We start from the raw sequence: 25,523 nt of genomic DNA, 5'->3' as shown, positions 1-25,523 counted from the left end.
CTGTCAACGACCCCAGTGGGTCAAGCCATGCCCTCCCCAAACCCACCTTCCCATCCCCCCTCCCCTACTACCCCCTCCTACTCCCCTACCCCTTCTACCCCATTGCCTTCACTTCCATCTGCTCCATCCCAGCTTCCACTGCACCCCTCTTCCAGTCACTCCCAAAACTCATCCAACCCTCACCCCTCTTATGCACCTCCAGCCCACATTTAATCCCCTCACCTTGTGACCCCCTAACACCTTCCCCCATCTCCTTCTTCCCCACTTCTACCCCAAAATCCCCACCTACCCCTGATTTCCCCCTAACTAATACACCCTCTCTTCCACTCCCAGCACCCATGCTCCATTCTCCTCTCAGCCCTCTGCCCTCAATATCCATCTCCCTCCCCCCCCCCCAACCTCTCAACTTCTATCTGACTCTCAGTTTCACTCTATTTCTCAACCCCCCTATGCCATTCAGACTCTCCCTAACGTTCAGACCCATTATGCCCTTCCTAACCCCCCCTAGATGCCCAGACCCCATTCGCCTACCAGGCACCCCCATAGCACCCCCCCAGACATCCCTACAGCCCCCACTTGCCCCCCAGACCCCCCCAGTACCCCCCAGACCTACGGCAAAAGGGGGAACTCTGGCACCAGAGTTTCCAAGAAGAGTCTCAAGGTTTGGTACACCAATGCTGATGGAGTATCCAATAAAGCAGAAGAGAAAAAAGAAAGAGTTAGTGAGGCAGACCCTGACATAGTGGTAATAGTGGAAACTAAAATAAATGGCATGATCTCGGATGCAATCTTTCCAGAGGGGTACCAGGTGGTAAGAAAAGAAAGGACACAGAGACAGGGAGGAGGCGTGACACTCCTAATAAAGCGGAAATGGAAGTTTGATGAGCTGGAAAATCCAGGTACCAATGAAAGCACGAACTCCTTTACATGAAACTCTGACAGTGGATGGGAAGAAGATTGTAATCTTGATACTCTACAATCCCCCACCAAACAGTAGAAGGCCCAGGCAGGAGTATGAGGACAGCAACAAGGCATGTATAGATGAACTACAGAGGGCAGCAACTATAGCGCATAGAATGAGAGCGAAGCTGCTGGTCATGGGGGACCTAAATCACGGAGAGATAGATCGGGAAACGAGGAATCCCCATGGCGGGGAGGAAACCTGGGGAGCGAAGCTGGTAGACGTTATTGACAGGAATTTCCTAACACAGCATGTGAAGGAAGACACTAGGGAAAGAGGAGGGGATTCGCCCAGCCTATTAGACCTCGTTTTCACCCAGAATGTAGAAGACATCGAGCATTTAGAACATGAAATACCACTGGAGCCAGTGACCATTGTGTCCTAGTCTTTGACTACATGATGGAGCTTAAAATTGTGACCAAAGGACAAGAGGTCGGAGTAAGGAGACTTGATTAAAGAAGAGGGGACTACAGGAGGATAAGGGACTACTTGGGAGAAGTGCAGTGGGAGGAAGAAATTAGAGGAAAAACAGTGCAAGATATGATGAACCAAGTCATATGGAAATACAAGGAGGCTTAAGAGAGATCTATTCCAACAGTAAAGGAAAAAAAGCAGGAGGGAATATAATAACCTAAGGTTTATTAGACAGTGTCAGGAAGCAGAAGTGAGAAGCAGGAGGGAGTAGAGGAAGTACAGAAAACAAAGGACTTAGGACAACAGGATTAGATGTAACAGAGCTAGGAACGATTACATTAACATAAGACGAGTGTCGGAAAGAAATTATGAGAATGATATTGCAATCAAAGCGTAAAACAACCTAAATTAATACATAGCCATATAAGAAGGAAGATGTCGGTAAATGACCAAGTGACAAGACTGAGGAAAACAGAAGGGGCATATACAGAAAGTGACAAGGAAATCTGCGAGGTACTGAATGCAAGTTTCCATAGAGTGTTCACAACCGAGTCTGAGTGGCTCCCATTGTTAGAAGAGATTACCCAAGATGAAAGACTATCAGATATAGAGGTGACAGCAGAGGAGGTAATGGAACAGTTGCCAACATTGGATGCAACTAAAGCGGTTGGACCAGACAAAGTATCACCGTGGATACTAAAAGAGGCAGCGCAGGCTCTCAGCGTGCCTCTGGCAATGATCTTTAATGAGTCACTTATGTCGGGAGAATTGCCCAGTTGCTGGAAGGAGGCAAATGTCGTACCGATTTTCAAGAAAGGTGATAGGGAGGAGGCACTTAACTACAGACCCGTATCATTGAAAAGCATCCCCTGCAAAATACTTGAAAGAATAATTAGGCTAAGACTTATTGAGCACCTGGAGAGCATTGGGTTTGTAAACAAGCACCAACATGGGTTCTGGACAGGGAAATCATGCCTAACAAACCATTTAGAATTCTATGACAAAGTAACAAGGATAAGGCAGGACAGAGAAGGCTGGGCAGACTGCATATTTCTTGACTGCCAAAAGGCCTTTGATACAGTACCGCACATGAGATTGCTTTACAAACTTGAGAGGCAGGCAGGAGTAAGCGGAAAGGCCCTAACATGGGTGAGGAACTACCTAACAGGAAGGAGCCAGAGGGTAATGGTAAGGGGCGAGAAGTCAGACTGGCGAACAGTAACGAGTGCAGTACCTCAAGGATCGGTGCTAGGCCCAATCCTCTTTCTAATTTACGTAAATGATATGTTTACAGGAGTGGAATCATACATGTCAATGTTTGCAGATGACGCAAAATTAATGAGAAGAGTTGTGACAGATGAGGATTGTAGGATCCTCCAAGAGGACTTAAACAGGTTGCAGAGATGGTCAGGGAAATGGCTACTGGAGTTCAACGCCAGTAAATGTAAAGTTATGTAAATGGGATCAGGTGTAGACGACCAAAGGGACAGTACACAATGAAGGGGAACTGCTTACCTTTAACGATTCGAGAAAGAGACCTGGGAGTGGATGTGACAACTAATCTAACTCCTGAGGCACATATAAATAGGATAACGACAGCAGTGCACTCTACACTGGCGAAAATTAGAACTTCATTCAGAAACCTAAGTGAGGAGGCTTTAGGGCGCTTTACACTGCCTGCGTGAGACAAGTCTAAGAGTATGCCGCACCATCAAGGAGCCCCCACCTGAAGAAACACATAAGGAAACTGGAGAAGGTTCAGAGGTTTGCGACGAGGCTTGTCCCAGAGTTACGAGGGATGGGATATGAAGAACGTCTGAGGGAACTGAACCTTACGACACTAGAGAAAAGAAGGGAGAGAGGAGATATGATAGGAACATATAAAATACTCAGGGGACTTGACAAAGTGGAAATAGATGAAATGTTCACACATAATAATAACAGAACGAGGGGACATGGGTGGAAACTGGAAACTCTGATAAGTCACAGAGATGTTAGGAAGTTTTCTTTTAGCGTGAGAGTAGTGGAAAAATGGAATGCACTTGGGGAACAGGCTGTGGAAGCAAACTCTATTCATACTTTTAAAATTAGGTATGATAGGGAAATGGGACAGGAGTCATTGCTGTAAACAACCGATGGCTGCAAAGGCGGGATCCAAGAGCCAATGCTCGATTCTGCAAGCACAAATAGGTGAGTACACACTCACCCTCAAACAATTATCGCAGAACCACCCACACACACATTAAAGAATTGTGCTTAAATTAAATTGAAAAAGTTTTGAAACGTTTGCTAAAAGGTCTTCGATTTGATTGACTGAAATTAACGTCTTTTTATATTAAAAATACGAATTTATATAAATAGTCACCTTTCTGCGACCAAGTAAAAATGTCTAAAAATGTTTTGAGTTTTCTGGAAACACACCGAAAACCTGGGTAAACCTCTCAGTGATATAAAGTGAGACGCTGCATAAATCTCTCAGAATATATGCACTGAGAATCTTGGTACACCTCTCAGTAAATATGCCCTGAGAAACTGGGTTCAACTCTAAGCGTATATACACCCAAAAGCTGGGTATACTTCTCAGTTTATATCCACCAAAAATCTGAGTACACCTTTCAGTGTATATACACCTAAAAACTGGGCACACCTTTCAGTATATATGCACCGAAAATATGGATACACCTATTAATGTATGTACACCGAGAAGATAAATGCACCTCTCAGTAATTATCCACCCAAAAGCTAGGGTACACCTCTCAGTGCATTTACACTGAGAAGATTGGTATACCTTTCAGTATGTATGCACGGAAACATTGATATCCTTTTCAGTATGTATACACCGAGAAGCTGGGGTACAACTATCAGCGTATGTACACCGAAAACCTGGGTACACCTCTCCGTGTATATTCTCCGAGCAGCTGGGTACAACTCTAAGTGTAAATATACACAGAAAAGCCCGGTACACTTCTCAGTTTATGTGCACAGAGAAGTCGGGCATACCTCTCAGTGTATATATACACCGAAAAGCTGGGTACACCTCTAAGTGTATTTACTCCGAGAAGCGGTTACAGCTCTCAGTGTATATACACTCAGAGGCGGGTACAACTCTCAGTGTATACACCCAGAGGCGGGTGCAACTCTCAGTGTATACACCCAGAGGCGGGTGCAACTCTCAATGTATACACCCAGAGGCGGGTACAACTCTCAGTGTATACACCCAGAGGCGGGTACAACTCTCAGTGTATACACCCAGAGGCGGGTACATCTCTCAGTGTATACACCCAGAGGCGGGTACAACTCTCAGTGTATACACCCAGAGGCGGGTACAACTCTCAGTGTATACACCCAGAGGCGGGTACAACTCTCAGTGTATACACCCAGAGGCGGGTACATCTCTCAGTGTATACACCCAGAGGCGGGTACAACTCTCAGTGTATACACCCAGAGGCGGGTACATATCTCAGTGTATACAACCAGAGGCGGTTACAGCTCTCAGTGTATATACACCCAGAAGACGGGCACAGGTCGTGTTAGTCCTAATAGCTCCATCACGCTAATCTCCAGAGTATTGACAGACTAAGGGGCATCAGTTCCAAATATGCCAAAAAATACAATAAATGAAAACTGGTTCGATTTCAATCAAATTTTTTGATGAGTTGTATATGAAAAGGGTTTCATCGGGTCCAAAATCTCAGCATCGTAGCATAAATAGGAAGGGAGAAAAAAATATTGAATTATGTGTCAAAAAATTTCCGAAATTGTAAAAAACGATTATCAAACACAAGTGCCAACTGAAATCATGTCTATGACTCTCAGCTATCATAATAGCATATATTAAACAAAAATTATAATTAGTTTTATTAAAAAAATTCAGTTAAATATTTTTATTTTTGTTCAGTTTTATTTTTCTTATTTGTTTATTGGACGATTTGCATGAAACTTATACACCTGACTGCACGTAAGCCTATCTGTAATGGTGCCAATTTTTGAGGAAATTGGTTATGTCAACCTCAGCCACAGATGGTAGCACCTTAGACTTTAATATTTTAATGATTTGTTTTCAATTAACATAAACGAGTTGCTACTCTTTCATTTGTATTCAATTTACATGAAACTTGCATCTTATATGTAAAGTTTATGTCTCTAAAATCCGGGGCCAGCGTTGTTTCCTATGTTCATTTATTGATTTTATAATAACAATAAATATAATATATTTGCATAATTTTTGAGGGGTGAACTTTGACTAATTGTATTAGTAAAACTAAACATGTTTTGGAAAATCCGCAGCATCAGATCCTTTTATAATATGTTAATGTGTCAGAAAAGTGTCATAGAATGATTATATCTGAAGCGTGTGGTTGTAGCAACTCACTTGCAAATGTGTAATATTTGTTGAAGAAAAATCAATCTCCCTTTCTATTTAGGCTGCAGTACTGAAACTTGGAACAATTGCAGCCCTTTCCATATACAACTAGTCAAAAAATATTGGTTGGCATTGAATAACTTTTAATTGAACAACATCTTATGGCCCCTACTAAGCCAGTCATATAGTGTAGAAATATATTTGTTTGGGTGACAATTGGAGACGTTACACCTCAGGACGAGGGTGAACCCTCGACACTTACCTGAAGGGGTTGGCTATATGAAAATTAAAAGTTGTTGTAGGGCATTGAAATTTATTATCCTGATACATGTGAAAGGTGCTGCAACTGGGCCAAGTTTCAGCATCGCAGCCTAAATAGAGAGGGAGAAAAAAAATAAAAAAGTTTTTTTAGACAATTTTTCAACAATGTTCAAATCATTTCACAGCCCACAATTGTGAACCGAAATCAGTTCTATGACACTTAGCTATGACCTTACAATATAATAGAGATTTGTCTGATGGATTTTTATCCCAGATGTATTTAGTGCAATAATACAGATTTTTGTAAATTTCCCAAAAATCCTATGCAACAATATGATATTTATAAATATTTATAAAATCAATAAATCTACGTAGAAAGAAAAGCCACCACAATGTTTTAGAAGCATAAACTCTACATATAATGTGCAAGTTTCATGTAAATTGAATAATAAATAAAGTCTGTGAAATCAGATAAAATTGTAAAATATTTACCTGCACAAACGAAGGTCAAAGTTCAGCTACCTTTAGCTGAGGTTGATGTTGACCAATATCATTCAAAATTTGCACCCTTGTAGATAGGCATGGGTTCAGTAAGGTGTGCAAGTTCCATGCAGATCGTCTGATAAATAAAAAAAAAAAAATAAAAAAAAAATAAAAAAAAAAAATTATATATTTGCCACCAGTTTTATATGTACAAATATTTATGAAGTAATATCACAATATAACACTAAAACATACTAACCTAATATAATTGGTCAGAAATATGGGTCCTCAAGATGGCACTGGAGTGGCACTAGTAGGCACCTGCGCCATAGCTGGGGTCCGCTCCCTCAGGGGCCTTTCTTGGTTTGGTTGTGCGTCTCGTTGGTCTCTGCATATCCTTGTCCTTTTTGTTCAAGTACCAGTCCAGTTAGATTTGGAGTAGCAGGTGCAAGACCTGGAGTAGAAGGTGGAAAATGTGCGGTAGCAGAGGGTGGGATTGTGGGGGGGGGGGGGGGCAGCGGGCTGCAACACTTGCGGCCGAGTGGCCGCCTCGATCTTCACTCGTCAAAGTGCGTAATCTACGGATTCTGGCCAGCTCGCACCTTCTACGGGCAGCTAGCATGCTTTCATAGTTTTCCTCATCTTCGTTTTGTACGTCATTTTGCAGTAAAAATAGCACAAATTGTGAGAGCGCGTTCACGATAGGTCCACCAGCTGAGGGACACACAGAGTGACTGACTGCTAGCCAGCAAACCCACCCCTCTCTCACACGAGACTGTTGCCAATGAGTGAGTTTATATTCGTTTTATGCATAACACGTTATTTTCCACGCTATTACGAAATATTAGACTTCTACAACGTAAGACACAACACCCTACGGCGCACCCAGGCCGCGAGAACCGGATTCACGAAAGTTGCAGCGGGAAATTTGACTCTAATTACGTTGTTTTTCAAGATAACATAAAAACGGTTTGCACCACAGTGTTGCCAGAACGTTGTAGTATTTTTCAGAATTTTTCGTAAACTTTCGAAATTTTTCGGATTTGAGCATAGATGTCCCCTGAAGGATCGTCCTCCACTCACTAAACATCGCAAGTCAGGTAAAGTAGTTGTTAGGAGTAAGCAATATGCTGGTGTGATTATGTAGCACTTGGAAGTGTAATGAAAAAGACTAAGAACTGGGACAGAACCTCAAGAGTCAGTTCTTCCATTATGATGAGAAATGAGAACCCCCCCCCCTCCCTCACCTGATGGGAACGTCCTCAGCTCGGTAAGACTCGATGATGACTCTACCTTCACAAGAAGAGCTTCGACACTCACCTGAAGGGAACGTCCTCGACTTGGTCAGATTCAAGGATGAGACCCTCCTTCTTGAGGTTACTCTCGAAAACTTTCCGACGATCACTGTGGTCCTGGTTCATGTCGTCGTGTTTATTTGCCAAGACGTAGTCAATAGTCCTGCTACCATCACTCAGGAGCAGGTCGTCCTTAGCCCCCACCTGCAATATGGACCGAGACGTAGCCAATAATTATGCTCAGGTGCATGCAAGTACATGTAGGCATCAATAAGTCTTAGGAGACTATGGAATTGTGTTCTGGTTGTGACCACGCCACCCCCTGGCGCATCCTCTCCAGGGCGCAAAGCCAGGGTAGGTATATATGTGGGAGAAGATGTTTCTCTTACTCATTCAGGAGTAACTCCGATAAATATGCACAAGAAAACGGGACCTCCAAAAGCTACGTGAACTCCATCAGTCATATTTTCATAAACAATTAACAAAAAATTCACCAAAAGCTAGCAAACCCATTACTTACTTTTGTCTTCATTTCGAAGTTAAGATCATCCATACTAAATTCATCAGCGAAGACCGAATCTGATTCGCTGAGGCCCGGCATAATGAATACACGTTTCTTGTTACTGATGACCTATGGCTGACGACGCTCCTCAGATCACATGTACCTTGGCTCCCCTTTATTTTAGGTCACTTTAACCATATACAGGACCCAGTAGTGTACCTGGAAGAATAATAGTCATGCTAGATTGAATATTCAGGCAGAATAATAGTCATAGTGGGGAGTATGGTAAAGCTCCCCGTTATCGAGGACACAAAGTCAATACTTAGAGGCTAAAAGAAGTTCCTTCCCCCCCCCCCAATCCCGTCACCATAGGCAAACTACATACATTGCCCTGGATGCAACCCACAACAGTTGCCTATCTCCCTATCTATCTTGAGGTTATCGTGAGATGATTTAGGGGCTTAGCGTCCCCGCGGCCCGGTCCTCGACCAGGCCTCGTTTTTGCTAAGGGGAAGCAGCCTGTAGCTGCTGTCTAACTCCTACGTACCTATTTACTGCTAGCTAACAGGGGCATCAGGGTGAAAGAAACATTTTGCCCATTTGTCTCCGCCTCCACCGGGGATCGAACCCGGAACCTCAGGACTACGAATCCGAAGCGCTGTCCACCCAGCTGTCAGGCGCCCTAATACCTATTTTACTGCTAGATGAACAGAGATATTAAGTGACCCTGCAATAACTCTCACACCCTTTCACAAACTCACACAACCTCCCACATCCCACATACACTCTCTCACACCCTCACACACTATCATACACCCTTACACACCCTCACACACCTTCATACATCCACACACACCCTCATACACCCACTCACACTCTCACACAGCCTCACACACCCTCATACACCCACTCACACTCTCACACAGCCTCACACACCCTCATACACCACCATACACTATTACACACCCTCTCACACCCTCACTTACCTTCATAGAACCTCACAAACGTTCACACACCCCTCACACATCTTCACACACCCTCTCACACCCTCTCACGACCTCACACACCCCATCACACACTCTGTCACGCCCTCTCACACCCTCACACACACACTCTCTCACCCCCTCACACACACCCTTCCAAAGAGCCAGAGCTCAACCACCCACAAGCACTCCTAGGTGAGTACACCTAGATCAGTACACACCCTAACACACTTAACACACTCCATCTCACACACCACCAGACACACATACACCCTCACACACCCTCATTCATCCTCTCACACCTCTCACACATCCTCACACAGCCTCTCACACCTTTACACCCTTTCCTTGCTCCCCACCACTTACGCAATATTCCGCTGAGACCCTGTTAACCATCTCACAAATTCCCTCCCCATCCCACTGATCTCCCTGAACCCACCCCCCCCCCACCCCAGACCTCTCTGCATTCCCCATCCCATGACTACCCCCCCCCCCTCCCTTCCATCACATGCACCCTTGCTCTCCCCATCCCATGCCCTAATTGACCCCCCAACACCAGACCCTCTCATCCATACCATTCCAGACCATCTCAGCCCCCCCTGTACCAGGTCCTCTAAACCCCCTCACACCCCAGGTATCCCAGGTACCCCTTCTGGACCCCATTGTCCCCCAACTCCAGTGGAATCATCAGAAACTGAGGATCGACAGAAGAGAGTCAGCGTCAAGGTTATGTACTCAAACATAGATGGGATCACAAGCAAGGCAAGTGAACCTAGGGAAAGGGCACAAGAAGTGAACCTAGATGTAATTGGACACAGAAACCAAACTCTCAGGAATGATTACGAATGCAGTGTTTCCCCAGGACTACACATGCAGGTCGGCATTCAATCCCAGACTGTCCAAGTGGTTGGGCACCATTCTTTTCCCCCTGTCCCATCCCAAATCCTGACCTTCCCAGTGCTATATAGTCGTAATGGCTTGGCACTTTCCCGCTGATAAATCTTTCCCTTCCCAGGACTACACTGTAATCAGGAAAGAGAGGGAAGGAAGGGGAGGAAGTAGAGTGGCCATACTTATGAGATAGGAATGAAGTTTCGAGGAGATGGTTATTCGAGGCTGCGAGGGGTTCAGTGACTTCATAACAGGCTCCATGACGATGGGAGGACCAGGAGTAGTAGTAGCAGTGGTATATAACCCACCACTAAATGACAGAAGACCCAAGCAAGTGTATGATGGAAACAACATGGCAGTTAACACTATAATTAAGAGAACAGCTGCTGCTGCCTGAAGAAATCGATCCCATCTGCTCATCATGGGGGGGACTTCAATCACAGAAAGATAGACTGGGAGAACAAGGAACCCTATGGAGGAGAGGAAACATGGAGAGCTAAACTGTTGGAAGTGGCGACAAGAAACCTTTTAAGTCAGCATGTCTGGGGACCCACAAGAATGAGAAGTAATGATGAATCAGCGAGACTCGACTTAGTCTTCACTCTGAACGACTCAGACATAAGGAAAACCCGGTTTCCAAGCCCCTGTGGAAATGAGTGATCACAGTGTACTGAGTACCTAGTCGAAGTACGGTTAAGGTTCTCAAGGATGGTCCCAGAAAACAAAAGGCCAGCATTCCGGAAGGGAAACTATGAGGAGATAAGAAAATTCCTAACAGATATAGCTTGGGAAACTGAGCTCAGAAGAAAGACAGCCCATGTCATGATGGACCTCATTGCGCATAAGGGTAAGGAGGCAGTAGATAAGATCGTTCCAGTCCTAAAAGGTAAAAAAATGAAATGCAGACGATAATAAACGTCTTGAAATGATAAACTCATGGTTTAATCAGAGATGTAAGCTATCAAAGCAACTAAGTACAAGGGCGTGGAGAAACTATGGAAATAACAGGACACTAGAGAGCAGAGAAAGATACCAGAGCGCCAGGATTGAATATGTCAGGGTGAGAGAGAGGCAGAGCGACACTATGAAATGACGTAGTGAGCAAAGCAAAGACTGAACCTAAATTGATGCACAGCCACATCAGGAAAAAAACAACAGTGAATGAACAGGTAATGAAATTGAGGATAGGGGCAGACAGAGTCACTGCAAACGACAAGGAAGTGTGCGAAGAACTCAATAAGAAATTCCAGGAGGTCTTCACAATAGAGCAAGAAGAAATCCCAGAAATAAGCGAGGGAATATCTAGCCAGACACCACTAGAGGAGTTTGTCATTACCAGTGGGAAGGTGAGGAAGCATCTGCTAGATCTGGATGTGACAAAGGCTATAGGCCCAGATGGAATCTAACCATGGATACTAAAAGAAGGAGCAGAGCTCTGTCCCTACCACTATCCATGGTGTACAACAAATCACTGGTAACAGGTGAGCTGCCAAAAATTTGGAAGACGGCCAATGTAGTCCCAATATACAAGATCTGAGCTAGACAGGAGGCACTGAACTACAGACCAATGTTCCTAACTTGTATACCATGCAAGATGGTAGAGAAGATTGTGCGAAAAAAATAGTGGAACATCTGGAGCGAAAGAACTCTGTAACACAACATCTGCATGGGTTCAGGGATGGCAAATCATGACTCACAGAATTAATTGAATTCTATGACCAGGCAACACAAATCAGGCAAGATAGAGAGGGCTGGGCAAACTGCATATTTTTGGATTGCCAGAAAGACTTTGATACAGTACCACATAAGAGACTAGTTCACAAGCTGGAGTTTCAAGCGGGAGTGAAAGGAAAGGTACTCCACTGGATAAGGGAGTATCTAAGCAACAGAAGACTGAGAGTCACTGTGATAGTGAACGTATCGAAGTGTAGAGGTGTCACCAGTGGAGTCCCACAGAGATCATTCTTAGAACCAATATTGTTTCTGATATATGTAAATGATATACCAGAGGGAATAAATTCGTTCCTCTCAATGCTTGCTGATGATGCAAAAATTATGAGGAGGTTTAAGACAAAAGAAGATAGTATAAGGCTACAAGATGACCTTTTCAAACTGAATGAATGGTCCGACATCGGGTTTCTAAAGTTCACACCAAGTAAATGTAAGGTGATGAAACTTTAGGCGTAGGAAATAGGAAGTCAGACGCTGGGTAACGAATGGGAGAAGAAGTTCTTCACGAAACGGACATAGAAAAAGATCTAGGAGTTGATATCACGCCAAACCTGTCTTTTGAAGCCCTCATCAAAAGAATAACATCGGTGGCGTATGCGAGGCTGGCTAACATCAAAACTGCTTTTAGAAATCTGTGTAAGGAATCCTTCAGAAGCTAGGCCATACCTTGTCAAGCACACGACGAATCTGGAAAAAGTTCAGAGGTACGCCACTAGGCTAGTCCCAGAACTAAGAGGAATGAATTATGAGGAAAGGCTGGGTGAACTGCACCTCACGTCGCTGAAAGACAGAAGAGCTCGGGAAGACATGATCACCTCATAAACATTTCTGAAGGGAATTGACAAGGTAGACATAGATGGATTATTTAACACGAGTGGTACACACACAAGGTGACACAGGTGGAAGCTGAGTACCCAAATGAGCCACAGAGGCATTAGACAGAACTTTTTTTGTGTCAAAGTAGGTAGTAAGTGAAATGTACTAAGAAATGATGTGATGGAGGCTGACTCCATACAAAGTTTCAAATGTAGATACGATAGAGTTCGAGAAGCTCAGGAATCTGTATTCCAGTTGACTGATAGTAAAGAGGCAGGACCAAAGAGCCTAAGCTCTACCCCCTCAAGCACAACTAGGTGAGTACACGAACACAAATACACAGAAATATACATATACACACACACACTCATAAATAAACATACACACCCTCACGCACACCCTCACACACCCTCACGCACACCCTCATACACCCTCACGCACACCCTCACACACCCTCACGCACACCCTCACACACCCTCACTCCCTCACACATTCTCGTATACCCTCTCACACCCTCTCACACCTCTTTCACCAGTTGATTGACAGTTGAGGGGTAGAACCAAAGAGCCAAAGCTCATTGCCCGCCTGCAGAATGATTGACTGAAATTAACGTATTTTATACGTTGATAAGACGACTTTATATAAATAGGGACAGTGTCACATCTGCAAATAAAACGTCAGAAAAGATTTTGTGTTTGCTGGGCAGCAAGGTGTCAATGGTCACCGAGCCAATAAATGTTGTGACAATGGTCATCTTCTTGAGGTTATCTTGAGATGATTTCGGGGCTTTAGCGTCCCCGCGGCCCGGTCCCTCATTTTTGTTACAACCCCCCCCCCCCCCCAGGAAGCAGCTCGTAGCAGCTGTCTAACTCCCAGGTACCTATTTACAGCTAGTTAACAGGGGTATCAGGGTGAAAGAAGCATTTTGCCCATTTGTCATCCGGCTCCACCGGGGATCGAACACGGAACCTCAGGACTACGAATCCGAAGCGCTGTCCACCCAGCTGTCCTGATGACAGTGAGCACGGTGACAATATTCATCATGCCAGTAAACATCGTGACAGTGATCAACATTCCAGTAATCATTGTGACAGTGAACATGGTGTCAGTGACCACAGTGGCAATGATCTCTATGCTAGTAAACATCGTGACAGTGAGCACTGTGACAATGATCTCCGTGACAGTAATCACCGTGACTAAGTTCACAATGACAATGATCACCGTAACTGTAATCACGGTGACATTGATCACCGGGCCAGTATACATCGTGACAGTGATCATAATGACAATGACCACTGTGCCAGTATACATCATGACAGTGAGCACGGTGACAATGATCACCGAGCCATTAAAATATCGCGATAGTGAGCACTATGAGAAAGATCACCGTGTCAATAAACATCGTGAGAGTGATCACGGTGAGAATGTTCACCGTGTCAGAATAAACAACATGACAGTGATAACGGTGACAATGATCTCAGTGCCAGTAAACATCGTGACAGTGATCATAGTCACCGTGCCAGATCACGTTGACAGTGAACATGGTGACAATGATCAACATTACAGTAAATGTCGTGACAGTGAGCACGGTGTCAATGATCACCGTGACATTAAACATCGCGCCAGTGAGAAGGGTGAAAATGATCACCGTGTCAGTAAACATCGTGACAGTAAACATCTTGACAGTGAGCACCGACATAAAGATCACAGTGCTAGTAAACATCGTGAAAGTGGTCATGATGACAGTCTGCATGGTGACAATGATCAATGTGACTGTAAAGATTGTGACAGTGAGCACAGTGGTAATGATCACCGTGCTATTAAACATCATGACAATAAGCATGATGAAGATAACCACTGTGCCAGTAAACATCATGTCATTGAGCACGGTGACAGAAAACATCCTGTCAGTGAGCACGGTAACATTGATAACAGTGACAGTAAACATCGTGGCAGTGATATCAGGGTTGGGGGGTTTTATAAACTGGATTACTGAACCTTTACTAATACTTTACTTATTGGTGAACAGAGAACCCCCCCCCCCCTCAACCACTCCTTGAAAAAATAAGATCGACTTTATGATGTTACTGACCTCTGTCAACCAATTTGCAACTCTCTCTCTCTCTCTCGCTCTCTCTCTCTCTCTCTACTATCTAGGAAACATCACCAAGACAGGAGTAAAAATCATCTGTCGACAGACAAACATTTATTACATGAAAACACATACAAAGAAATATACATATAGATAATATTACAGTACAGCACCCTAGGTTGCAACCTACCAGTAACACTCCAATATCATATCGTCTTCAGCAAATAAATTGTACTAGGCTGTCGTTCAATTTCAACCCACAACCTACTGCCTACTCACTGCTTGGGGTTGAATACCTGGAACCTAAAAATATCTCCAACAAAAAAGAGATTAATTTCTCATCTTACACTGCGTCTTTCAAGTCAATAGGCAATCAAACACTGCCTCATACATATCAAGGTGTCCATACGATTCTGTTCTACTTCCTGAGACCCACCACCAAGAACATCTGTCTGGGACCTCAAAATCAGGTAGGTACTCCTGCAGTCCTCCCAATATCTGCTGCACCTGAAGTTCCACTCAAATACCTGTGAAGTTTCTCTATGCGGCTTCACAAAAGAAATGCGAAACCACCTTGAAGTCCAGCTCCACACTTGAAGTTCAGTTCCACACTTGAAGTTCAGCTCCACACTTCATAATATCGTGTTTTCCTTCTGCACACCAGGTCAGCCGCAATTGGTACTCCCCAATTTTCACAGGAGTCCACACTGAAATCAATCACTGATTGTTACGGCCCTGCTGGGGCGTAACCGGGTTCTTTTCTGGTGTTATTAGAATTTGGGAATCCAGCCCCAAGCAAGTAGAGGCTTTCAAGGGATGTGTTCCGTAACGCAAGTTAAATTAAAGGGGGAGGGATACAAATGCTCTAATTTATATATATTATTTCACCACCACCATAAATAAATAACAATCAGTCACACGGGGTTATAAATACACTATAATGTACAGAATTGTCTTCCTCTGAAGACATAGGATGCTCCACGGTGCTCACGATGAGTAGCCCTGGTTCTCTTCTTCGGCCCACGATGAATCCTCTTGGATTCTCTCGGCGAATCTACCCTGGCCACAGGCCAGCCAAATCACAGTCCCACTGGGTGCTCCGTCGTGGAGGCCTTCAACCACAATCCAGTCTGTAGCTGGCAGGTACCGATCAGCTCCGCTGTGTAGGCCACTCCACGACCGATACTAGGGTTGCGAGCCCTATGCAGGAGCCTCGTGTGATTCCGCTGATCACTCTCCTCTCTCAACACCCCAGTGGTTAGTCTCTTCCACCAGCCAGCCCCGGATACGACGATTCCTAATACTGCCACGTCACAGGCAGGCTAACACTCTCAGCAGTGTTCGTCTGGGGGTGACTCACAGCTTCTTCAGCGCAAACTCGTGGAGAGACCTTGGCTGCCTTGGGTAGACTGATCCATCGTCCAATACAGCAGTCCCAGGTCGACTCTGTAATCAGACATGTCATTAGTACTGGGGCTAGGGAACCTCACTTACAGGCTTAGACACAAACGTCCACCTATCCACTCCACAGATGGCGTTGCTGTCTAAGCGCCACCTCACCAGAGGTCAGCAGCGCCTACGTTACGAGCTGATTAAGACGGGAAACCAGCCCCAGTGGCCGGTATATCTCATCCTCACTAGATGGCGTCGTCCATTTGGAGGGTTTTCAGGAGCCGACTCACAGATGGCATTGTCGTCACTGCTCCGTGCTACGACGCTGGACTCGGGTCCGTAACACCTCCCCACCAAAAAGAATTTGGTTTGGGTTTCTATAAAAGAAAAGACAAACCAAATTAAAGCGTGGGTACAACTCCAAATGGACTCACGTAAACGATGGACTGGAGTGACGAGGATGTCTTGTCCGCAAAACTGTCATAATGAGAAACCCTGGCACGAAGGAAACTTGAAGATGGAAGGCAATGATCTGCCTGATGTGACTTCCCACACCTTCACTGAGATGTCAAGCCTAATCTCCCATGCCTCGAGTAAAGATCGGTATAGACGCGATCTGGGGTGAATCGACACTTCCCTGTGTCGTGGCACCGATGATGGCTGGTCACAGACGGTATTTCTGGTACCGGTCCGGTAGTCCTTCAGGGAGACGGGAACCTGGAATACAGGGGTCTGATAATTTAGAGTGACAGCGATAGTTAAATCAGTACTCACAGCATACGCTGTGGTAACCGACCTGTGAGATTTATATTTATTTAATTTATATGAATTTATATTTACGTTAATTTATATACTTCGATAGCAATTTGTATAATGATAAGTGGACTGTATTTCTGCAATAATCTCAATCTCACAAATCGATCCTCTACACATTAGGGGGGGTTTATATTTATATATATGCAGCCAATCAAACTACAGTATTAACTACATACATTGAAAAGGTTCCTTATCTTATAGTACATCAGGTTAGTCCACCAGGTATAACTAGGGTGTCGACACCAAATTATCCTCTTTGAGGTAGCTTCCATCACCCAGTAACTGGTGCACAAAATCTTGCTTCCTCGTCTTGACCTGTCAAAAGGGCGCTAACTGTGAAGCCAGATACCTATATATGACAAGCTATATCAGAGAAAATACTGTACATGGAACATTGAAGACCTGGCTTAATTACCTTTAGTTTGAGGCTTCCACGTGTTCTAACCGGGTCACCCTATATAATGACATTAATGGCCATAAATGAAAGATACTGGGTTTCGGAAAGAACACTTAACTTGATTTGTTGACAGAGTGTTGAAAATGTTACACCTTTGGTTTCCATAACACTACGTTTAAGTAAAATTAACAGGAGCCGTATTTGCTCCTGTGAGCCTCTGGTCTAGTATCAACAACGGCTGCCCCCTCACCACTCTACTTTAATATTGATAATTAAGTTAATTTATATAAGATGTTTTTATGATGGTAAAGTCCAAAGACTAATGTATTTAAGAATAATTCCCACCATAATAGGTGGTGAATTATAATAGTATGTGGTGATGATATCCCATTTTCTATAGACGGTAATTCCACTACAAGTTACGTTTTCTATGGTTAACTTGTTTATACAACACAGCTATTATCTGTATGATTATTAAATGGTGTCGGATTTTCCGACATAATTCCCCAGGGGCTGCTCACGGGTCGAAGTCCTAATTAGAACAGACGAACACCGATACTCCTCCTTCGAATTATTTGATTAATTTGATGTTAGTAGTTAGTAATCACACATTTGTGTGTCTGTTCGTACAGGACGGATGTCCCGTACTAGAGTTGCAGGGGTTAGAAGTCTAATGCGATTTCATTTCCCTGTTAACTCTTGAAAGGCTAATATTCAAGCCTTAATACATATTATTTAACCCAGAAGACTGAATATGATCAAGTACTACAGTCAAGTATGATTCAGGGACTGCAGTGAGATCAGTGACATTAGATATAACTTGAAGTTTCTTCAGGTAACTGGTCACTGATATATAAACACTGAGGCCCATGGAATACATCTTGATTAAATAATAAATGTATCAAATCAGTCATCAGATTTATTGGGGTTTAATTTAGTTAATTGATTCAGAAGATTGAATAGCTCATCATTAAAGTAAAGTATGGTTCTGAGACTGCAGTGGGTTCAGTGACATTGGTCGCAGTGACTTGTAGCTGTTTTAGGCTACTGTTCACTGATTTGCCACTGAGGCCTCATGAACTCATCTTCAGCTTTAAATGATGATACTAACATCAACCTCTGTTGGTATAGTCAGCTGTAATCTCCTTAGTATAATGCTATTGGAGAAATATAATCAGCTGACAAATTTAGATTTCTATTGGTATTGTTTATCTGCAGGCATAGGTCTCCTCAGGCTTGTTACTGGGCCTGAGAGTAATTTACCTCCTGCAGAGTTTAACATGGTTATACCCTGATATTTAGTAGGGCTACCGATGAATTGATGACAATAGACTGTCCCTACAAGGAGACCGAAGTCGGTGAGGTGATCAGACTTAATATTATCTGCCAATTTTATTCCTCTATTTCTCAGGAATTTGGCTGTTGCTCTCAGACCTTGAACTTGTAGGTCTACTGGTATTTTGTCCACCACAATGGCTTGTACTCGACAGACGTACCTGCCTAAACGTACTGATGGTTGTACCACCTGGTAGACTTGAGGTCCTGCATCTGTTACAAACCCTGAGATATTGAATGACATCTGGGCTACAGGCTTTAATTGTAATTCATCTGCCAGCTTTTTAGTGACATATGTTCTCTGGGATCCTTGGTCAAACAACCCACGGGTATGGACCTTGGCCCTCTTATTCAGGATGGTAATTTGGGCAGTAGGCAAAGTCGTATTACCTTTAGACTTTGCCGATTGGACACTCTTTGTTGCACCTTGCAGTACTGTACTGAGGTGGGAATGCTATCTTCCACCTTGGGGTTTGGAGACGTTGTTTTGGTGTCTCTGCACAATGCTGCATGGTGCTGACCTTTGTTACACCTATTACAGGTGTGTAATTGGGTCTCACAGTCGTTGATGTTATGTTTCCTGAGGCACCTCGTGCAATGTTGCAAATCTTTGAGTAGCTCAACACGGGCGTCACTATCAGGAAAATTAGGGCAGTGGTACATTGAATGTTTCTCATTGCAGAACAAACATGTTCCATAGCTTCTTGTACCCTTTGGTGTCACGTTCTTGGGTGACACAGTAACTATAGGCTTAGAGGGTCCCACTGCATATACGCCCACACTGCTACTGTTCCACTTTGGTGTTGAATTATATTGTCTAGATTGATTTGGAGTACCTTTGGTACTCTGTGGTTTACTATGATTGGTTTCTGAGGGTTTACTTGGTGGTTTTAATTTGTCATGTGTTCGTAATTGATGAACTACTGACTTTAAACCTTCAGATATTTCATTCATGGATAAGATGCTTTTATTGTAATGAGCACTCATTTGTCTCAATATGTCCCTAGGTATTTTCTCCTGGACAATTATTTTCAAGACCCACTCAGCCCCGTTTGTATCTGCTGTCAGGCTGAGGGCATTGATCAATGATTCTACCTCCAGCTTGAAGACTTGGAGTGAATCAGCTGAAGCCTCCGGTGGGGGTAAATGCAACAGCTCATGAACTAAATGTGATGTTCTTACTTCTGGATCAGCATAATTATCCTTGAGGAGTTTTATTGCCAGATCATAGCCGTCATTAGTTAATCTCAGATGGGATACTACTGTTTTAGCCTCACCTGATAATTGGCCTTGCAAATAAGAGAATTTACTACTCTTTGGTAAAGATTGTTTTGAGTCTACAAGGTCAACGAATTTGTTCCAAAATTCATCCCAATCTTCCTCATCTTTTCCTGAGAAAGTGGGTAAATTAATTGGAGGGAGTCGAGCTTCTGCTTGACTCGTATTAGATGCAACTGTTGTTGTTGTTGCTGTTGTTGTTGCCTTGTTCTGGGCAATTAATTTGACATAAGGCTGTAACGTGGCCTGAGTTTGATCTTCATAATTCGCAAGATCAACCATAATGTCGTCTATTTCTGTTTCTGATAAATTGGTGTTGGCAAGTTCAGCCACATATGTTGCTATTTGGCATTTGATTTGCTCAAATTTACCTGCAGCTGCTTGATAATAGCTTTCCAGGTCAGCATAATCAACTTGAGATTGTTGTGACAAATCTTCACATTTCTTGATCTGTCTTGTTAAATGGCCTTTCAGACCTGCAAGGGTTCTTTTCATTCTCCCTGCATTATCCATACTGGCTAGTTGGTGAAGCCTTGTGGGGCTTGTACTTGGGTCGCTCATAATACTGAACAAGTACTGATGGTAGCCTAGGGTAAATTCTTCACTCACTAGGCAATAATCCTACCTCTACTAGAGGTTTGCACTTAAAATTAATACACATTATATATATACAATCATACACACTAATGATTTGAGTGATAAACCAGTGTCATGGAAGTACCTTTAGGTTAGCTCTTCTATATCACCCTAGGATGGTAGAGACACTAATTAATCACTGAAAGGTGTAATGATCATAAGTAAATTATTATATATACAACTCAACTCGAGTTGATAAAAATTACACCCAAAATAGGGTCTGGACCATTCATTAATGGTGTTAGGTTGTTCAATATAGTACAACTAGACTATGGTAATAATGGGACTACGATGAGCAATAATAGTTCAACTAGTCAATTTTAATATCCTACCCTGTTGTGGGTTGGCAATTAGTAAATATTATACTGTGATCACTAGTGCAATATATATTAAATAATTCTCTATTTTGGAGAAATAATATTCACAATTATTGATAATAGCCTCTTAATTAGCCTCTATGAAACTTCTAATATTATCTAGAAGTATTAAATATTATTAGTGACCTCGCGAAATAAACTCCACAAAATTCGTGGATAATCTCTTGCGAAATGTAACACCACGAAATCCGTGAACAATATCGCGAAGACACAGTCACTAATTTGGCTGGCTTCAATATTAGTGCTGTCATTTCACGAAATAACACACCACCAAATATCTGTGGGTGTGCATGAAACCGCTGACGAAGCTGAACTCAGTTGAGGGGGGGCTCCTGAGCTCCCACGAGTCAACGCCGCCGTCATTGACTGCTGGCTTTGTTTAAATCACACTGCACTAGTATATTTAATGAATCCACTGGTTAACTGGTTCATCCGGTACTAAGATGACCAAATATGGGTTCAAAGGATCAAATAATCCGTCATCCGGTTCGAAGATGACCAAATAATGTGGGAACCGACCTGTGAGATTTATATTTATTTAATTTATATGAATTTATATTTACGTTAATTTATATACTTCGATAGCAATTTGTATAATGATAAGTGGACTGTATTTCTGCAATAATCTCAATCTCACAAATCGATCCTCTACACATTAGGGGGGGTTTATATTTATATATATGCAGCCAATCAAACTACAGTATTAACTACATACATTGAAAAGGTTCCTTATCTTATAGTACAGCAGGTTAGTCCACCAGGTATAACTAGGGTGTAGACACCAAATTATCCTCTTTGAGGTAGCTTCCATCACCCAGTAACTGGTGCACAAAATCTTGCTTCCTCGTCTTGACCTGTCAAAAGGGCGCTAACTGTGAAGCCAGATACCTATATATGACAAGCTATATCAGAGAAAATACTGTACGTGGAACATTGAAGACCTGGCTTAATTACCTTTAGTTTGAGGCTTCCACGTGCTCTAACCGGGTCACCCTATATAATGACATTAATGGCCATAAATGAAAGATACTGGGTTTCGGAAAGAACACTTAACTTGATTTGTTGACAGCGTGTTGAAAATGTTACACCTTTGGTTTCCATAACACTACGTCCAAGTAAAATTAACAGGAGCCGTATTTGCTCCTGTGAGCCTCTGGTCTAGTATCAACAACGGCTGCCCCCTCACCACTCTACTTTAATATTGATAATTAAGTTAATTTATATAAGATGTTTTTATGATGGTAAAGTCCAAAGACTAACGTATTTAAGAATAATTCCCACCATAATAGGTGGTGAATTATAATAGTATGTGGTGATGATATCCCATTTTCTATAGACGGTAATTCCACTACAAGTTACGTTTTCTATGGTTAACTTGTTTATACAACACAGCTATTATCTGTATGATTATTAAATGGTGTCGGATTTTCCGACATACGTCTCTACTAGTCCCACACCTAGTCCCAACAGGGCTGTTCGTACATCGAAGATGGTGTCCGCTCTACCACCGTCAGGTCGACCAACGTTTCGCATAACGCTGCATCCAGGCTCAGCAATCACGCGGGGGGTGTCAACTTGTCGGAAACAGTCACTCATAATATCACATCTCATACCTCCTGTATCCACCATCGCCTTCCAGGTCCCTTCTTTGACTGCTACACTCACAGTGCACGTCTCTAATCCCTGGGATCTCTTCGTGATGCTTATGGGAGCCATCATCTGTCGGGTCGTCCACTGGTTCTTACAGAGAACACACACGAGAACAAAAAATACCGCTAAGAAACATTTGGTTAACTTAGTGACAAGTTTCATGAGCCTGTAATGTCCATAGCCGGCTATATCCATTAGCCTGGTTTGGACCGAAGAGGGCACTAAAACCTTCGTACCAAAATATAACATATAAGCACATACAAGTACTGATATAAGCAGACAAGAACATACAAGTACTGATATAAACATACAAGTAATGATATAATACATAAACACATACAATTTATGATGCATGGAATAAGTAATTATTTATTTATATACGTATCCAATAGGGGTACGTAACAGTGACAGTGAGCACGACGACAATGATAACTGTGACAGTCAGCAGCTGCAGATGATAATATTACCTTGTCAATAAATATCGTGACAGTGATCACGGCGACAGTGAGCTCGGTGACAATGATCACCGTGCCAGTGAACATCATGATAGTGATCACTGTGCCAATGAACATCATGACAGTGATCACCGTGACAGTAAACATCATGGCAGTGGTCACAGTGACAGTGAGTATGGTAACAATGATCACCTTAACAGTAAAGATCTTGATAGTGAGGACGTTGACAATTATCACCATGACAGTGAGCACGCTGACAATTATCACCCTGACAATGAGCATGTTGACAATTATCACCCTGACAATGAGCACGTTGACAATTATCACCCTGACAATGAGCACGTTGACAATTATCACCCTGACAGTGAGCACGTTGACAATTATCACCCTAACAGTGAAGACGTTGACAATTATCATCCCGACAGTGAGCACATTGACAATTATCACCCTGACAGTGAGAACGTTGACAAATATCACCCTGACAATGAGCACGTTGACAATTATCACCCTGACAGTGAGCACGTTGACAATTATCACCCTAACAGTGAAGACGTTGACAATTATCATCCCGACAGTGAGCACATTGACAATTATCACCCTGACAATGAGCACATTGACAATTATCACCCTGACAGTGAGAATGTTGACAATTATCACCCTGACAGTGAGCATGTTGACAATTATCACCCTGACAATGAGCACGTTGACAATTATAACCCTGACAGTGAGCACGTTGACAATTATCATCCTCACAGTGAGCATGTTGACAATTATCACCCTGACAGTAAACATCATGTCTATGTTTATGGTGGCGAAGATCACCGTAGCAGTAAATATAGTGACAGTGTAATGAATAAATAAAAATAAATAAAAAAATAAAAACTCAATGAGTGAGGTGGAAAGGAGTAGTGAGGAAGAGTAGTCAGGAGAAAAGGAAAGTTTAGAATGAGAGGGATAAAAAGTAATCAAGGAAAGTAGAGGAGAAGAAAGTAAGAGTACTAGAATTAGCAAAAAGACTGAAGGTTGCTGCCACCATTCATTTAAGTTAATCGTATATAAGACAAGGAATGGAACTTGTCTGCACAACAATATTATCTAGTGTTATCATGCATCAACTGTAAGCATGTACTCATATACCCAAGAATCTTTGTCGTAAGCTTAAGCCAGTAAACTTCAGAGAGCTCTCCACTGTAGCTTGCAATATATCATAGAAAATCCAAGATTTAGGGATCACAATTAAAGGCAATTTAAAAAGTAAGTTAATCAATTATGTTTCCTATTAGATCTTCACTCATATGGATATCATAATTCAGCCATATAATTTTATATTGAATGCCAACATTAATACACAATTTGAGTCACCACACAAGAAACTGAGAGCACCCATGGCTGACTAACACTGAAAATTACACAACACCTAAGTTGAAATTATAATATATGTCACCTTACAAGTTCATTCACAAAAGTTTCTGAGACAAAGTTTGATAGAGAGGGGGGGGAGGGAGTTTACGGCAAACAGTCTCCATCCGGCTTAGGCGGCTGGAACCTCTAGTGAAGCGAGGCTTCTCTCTCTCTCTCTCTCCATCTGTATCTATCTAACTCAAATGTACAGTTCCACGAGTATTTATGGGAGAACCGGGAGCTAAGCTCCACCTTCCAGGAGATAGCCTCTGGCTATCTACCTACCACACCTAAACAGCGGCTTGTTTTATGGTCACAACCCAGCCAACCGGCTGCAATTATCAGCTTAGCAAAAGCAAGGTTACCTCACACGACCTGACCACTCTCAACCTTTGAACAATTAGCACCTAAAAGACCTGACTTTAGAATGTTTATAGGGCGACTGTCTGGCGCCTCTAATGTCATGTGTGACTGACTCTCATTGTATGTAAAATATTAAACAAACCCATTTATGGTGTTAGAACAGCACTGTGACAATGATCAATGTAACAGTAAACATCGTGACAGTGAGCCCTGTTAAAATTATCACCATTCCAGTAAACATCATGAGAGTGAGGATGGTGCCAATAATCACCAAGTTAGTAAACATTGTGAAAGTCATCACAGTGACAGTGATCATTGTGACAATAATCACTGAACCAGTAAACATAGTGACAATGATCACCGTGAAAGTAAATATCGTGACAGTGAGCAGGGTGACAATGATCATCGTGCCAGTAAACATATTGACAGTGAGCACGATGTGAATGGTCACCATGACAGTAAACAGCGTGATAATGAACCCGATGACAATAATCACCGAACCAGTAAACATCGTGTCAGTGGTAACTGTGACAATGATCACCATACCAGTAAACATCGTGTCAGTGGTAACTGTGACAATGATCACCATACCAGTAAACATCGTGTCAGTGGTAACTGTGACAATGATCAC

General features: G+C 42.9%; 1 protein-coding gene across 9 annotated transcripts in view; it reads right to left on the bottom strand.

Annotated features, from left to right (window-relative positions):
- The window catches only part of LOC123760100 (anoctamin-1), a 320,419-nt gene that overhangs the window by 278,679 nt on the left and 16,217 nt on the right, over nucleotides 1-25,523 (bottom strand). For 6 of the 9 annotated variants that reach the window (XM_069325474.1, XM_069325478.1, XM_069325475.1 and 3 more), the window contains 2 exons: nucleotides 8,298-8,498; nucleotides 7,803-7,981 (listed from right to left, as the gene is read on the bottom strand). In XM_069325474.1, coding sequence (XP_069181575.1) covers nucleotides 7,803-7,981; nucleotides 8,298-8,378 — 260 coding nt within the window. In that variant the 5' untranslated portion in view covers nucleotides 8,379-8,498. Of the gene's footprint in view, nucleotides 1-6,000; nucleotides 6,110-6,491; nucleotides 6,619-6,741; nucleotides 6,937-7,802; nucleotides 7,982-8,297; nucleotides 8,499-25,523 lie in introns of those variants that run through there. The other 3 variants (XM_069325481.1, XM_069325482.1, XM_069325483.1) reach the window with 2 other exon arrangements.

The sequence above is a fragment of the Procambarus clarkii genome, chromosome 16 (assembly GCF_040958095.1).
Source record: "Procambarus clarkii isolate CNS0578487 chromosome 16, FALCON_Pclarkii_2.0, whole genome shotgun sequence".
In the NCBI taxonomy this organism is placed as follows: Eukaryota; Metazoa; Arthropoda; class Malacostraca; order Decapoda; family Cambaridae; genus Procambarus; species Procambarus clarkii.
The sequence above is the reverse complement of the archived record's forward strand: the minus strand, read 5'-3'. Positions and strand labels throughout refer to the sequence as shown.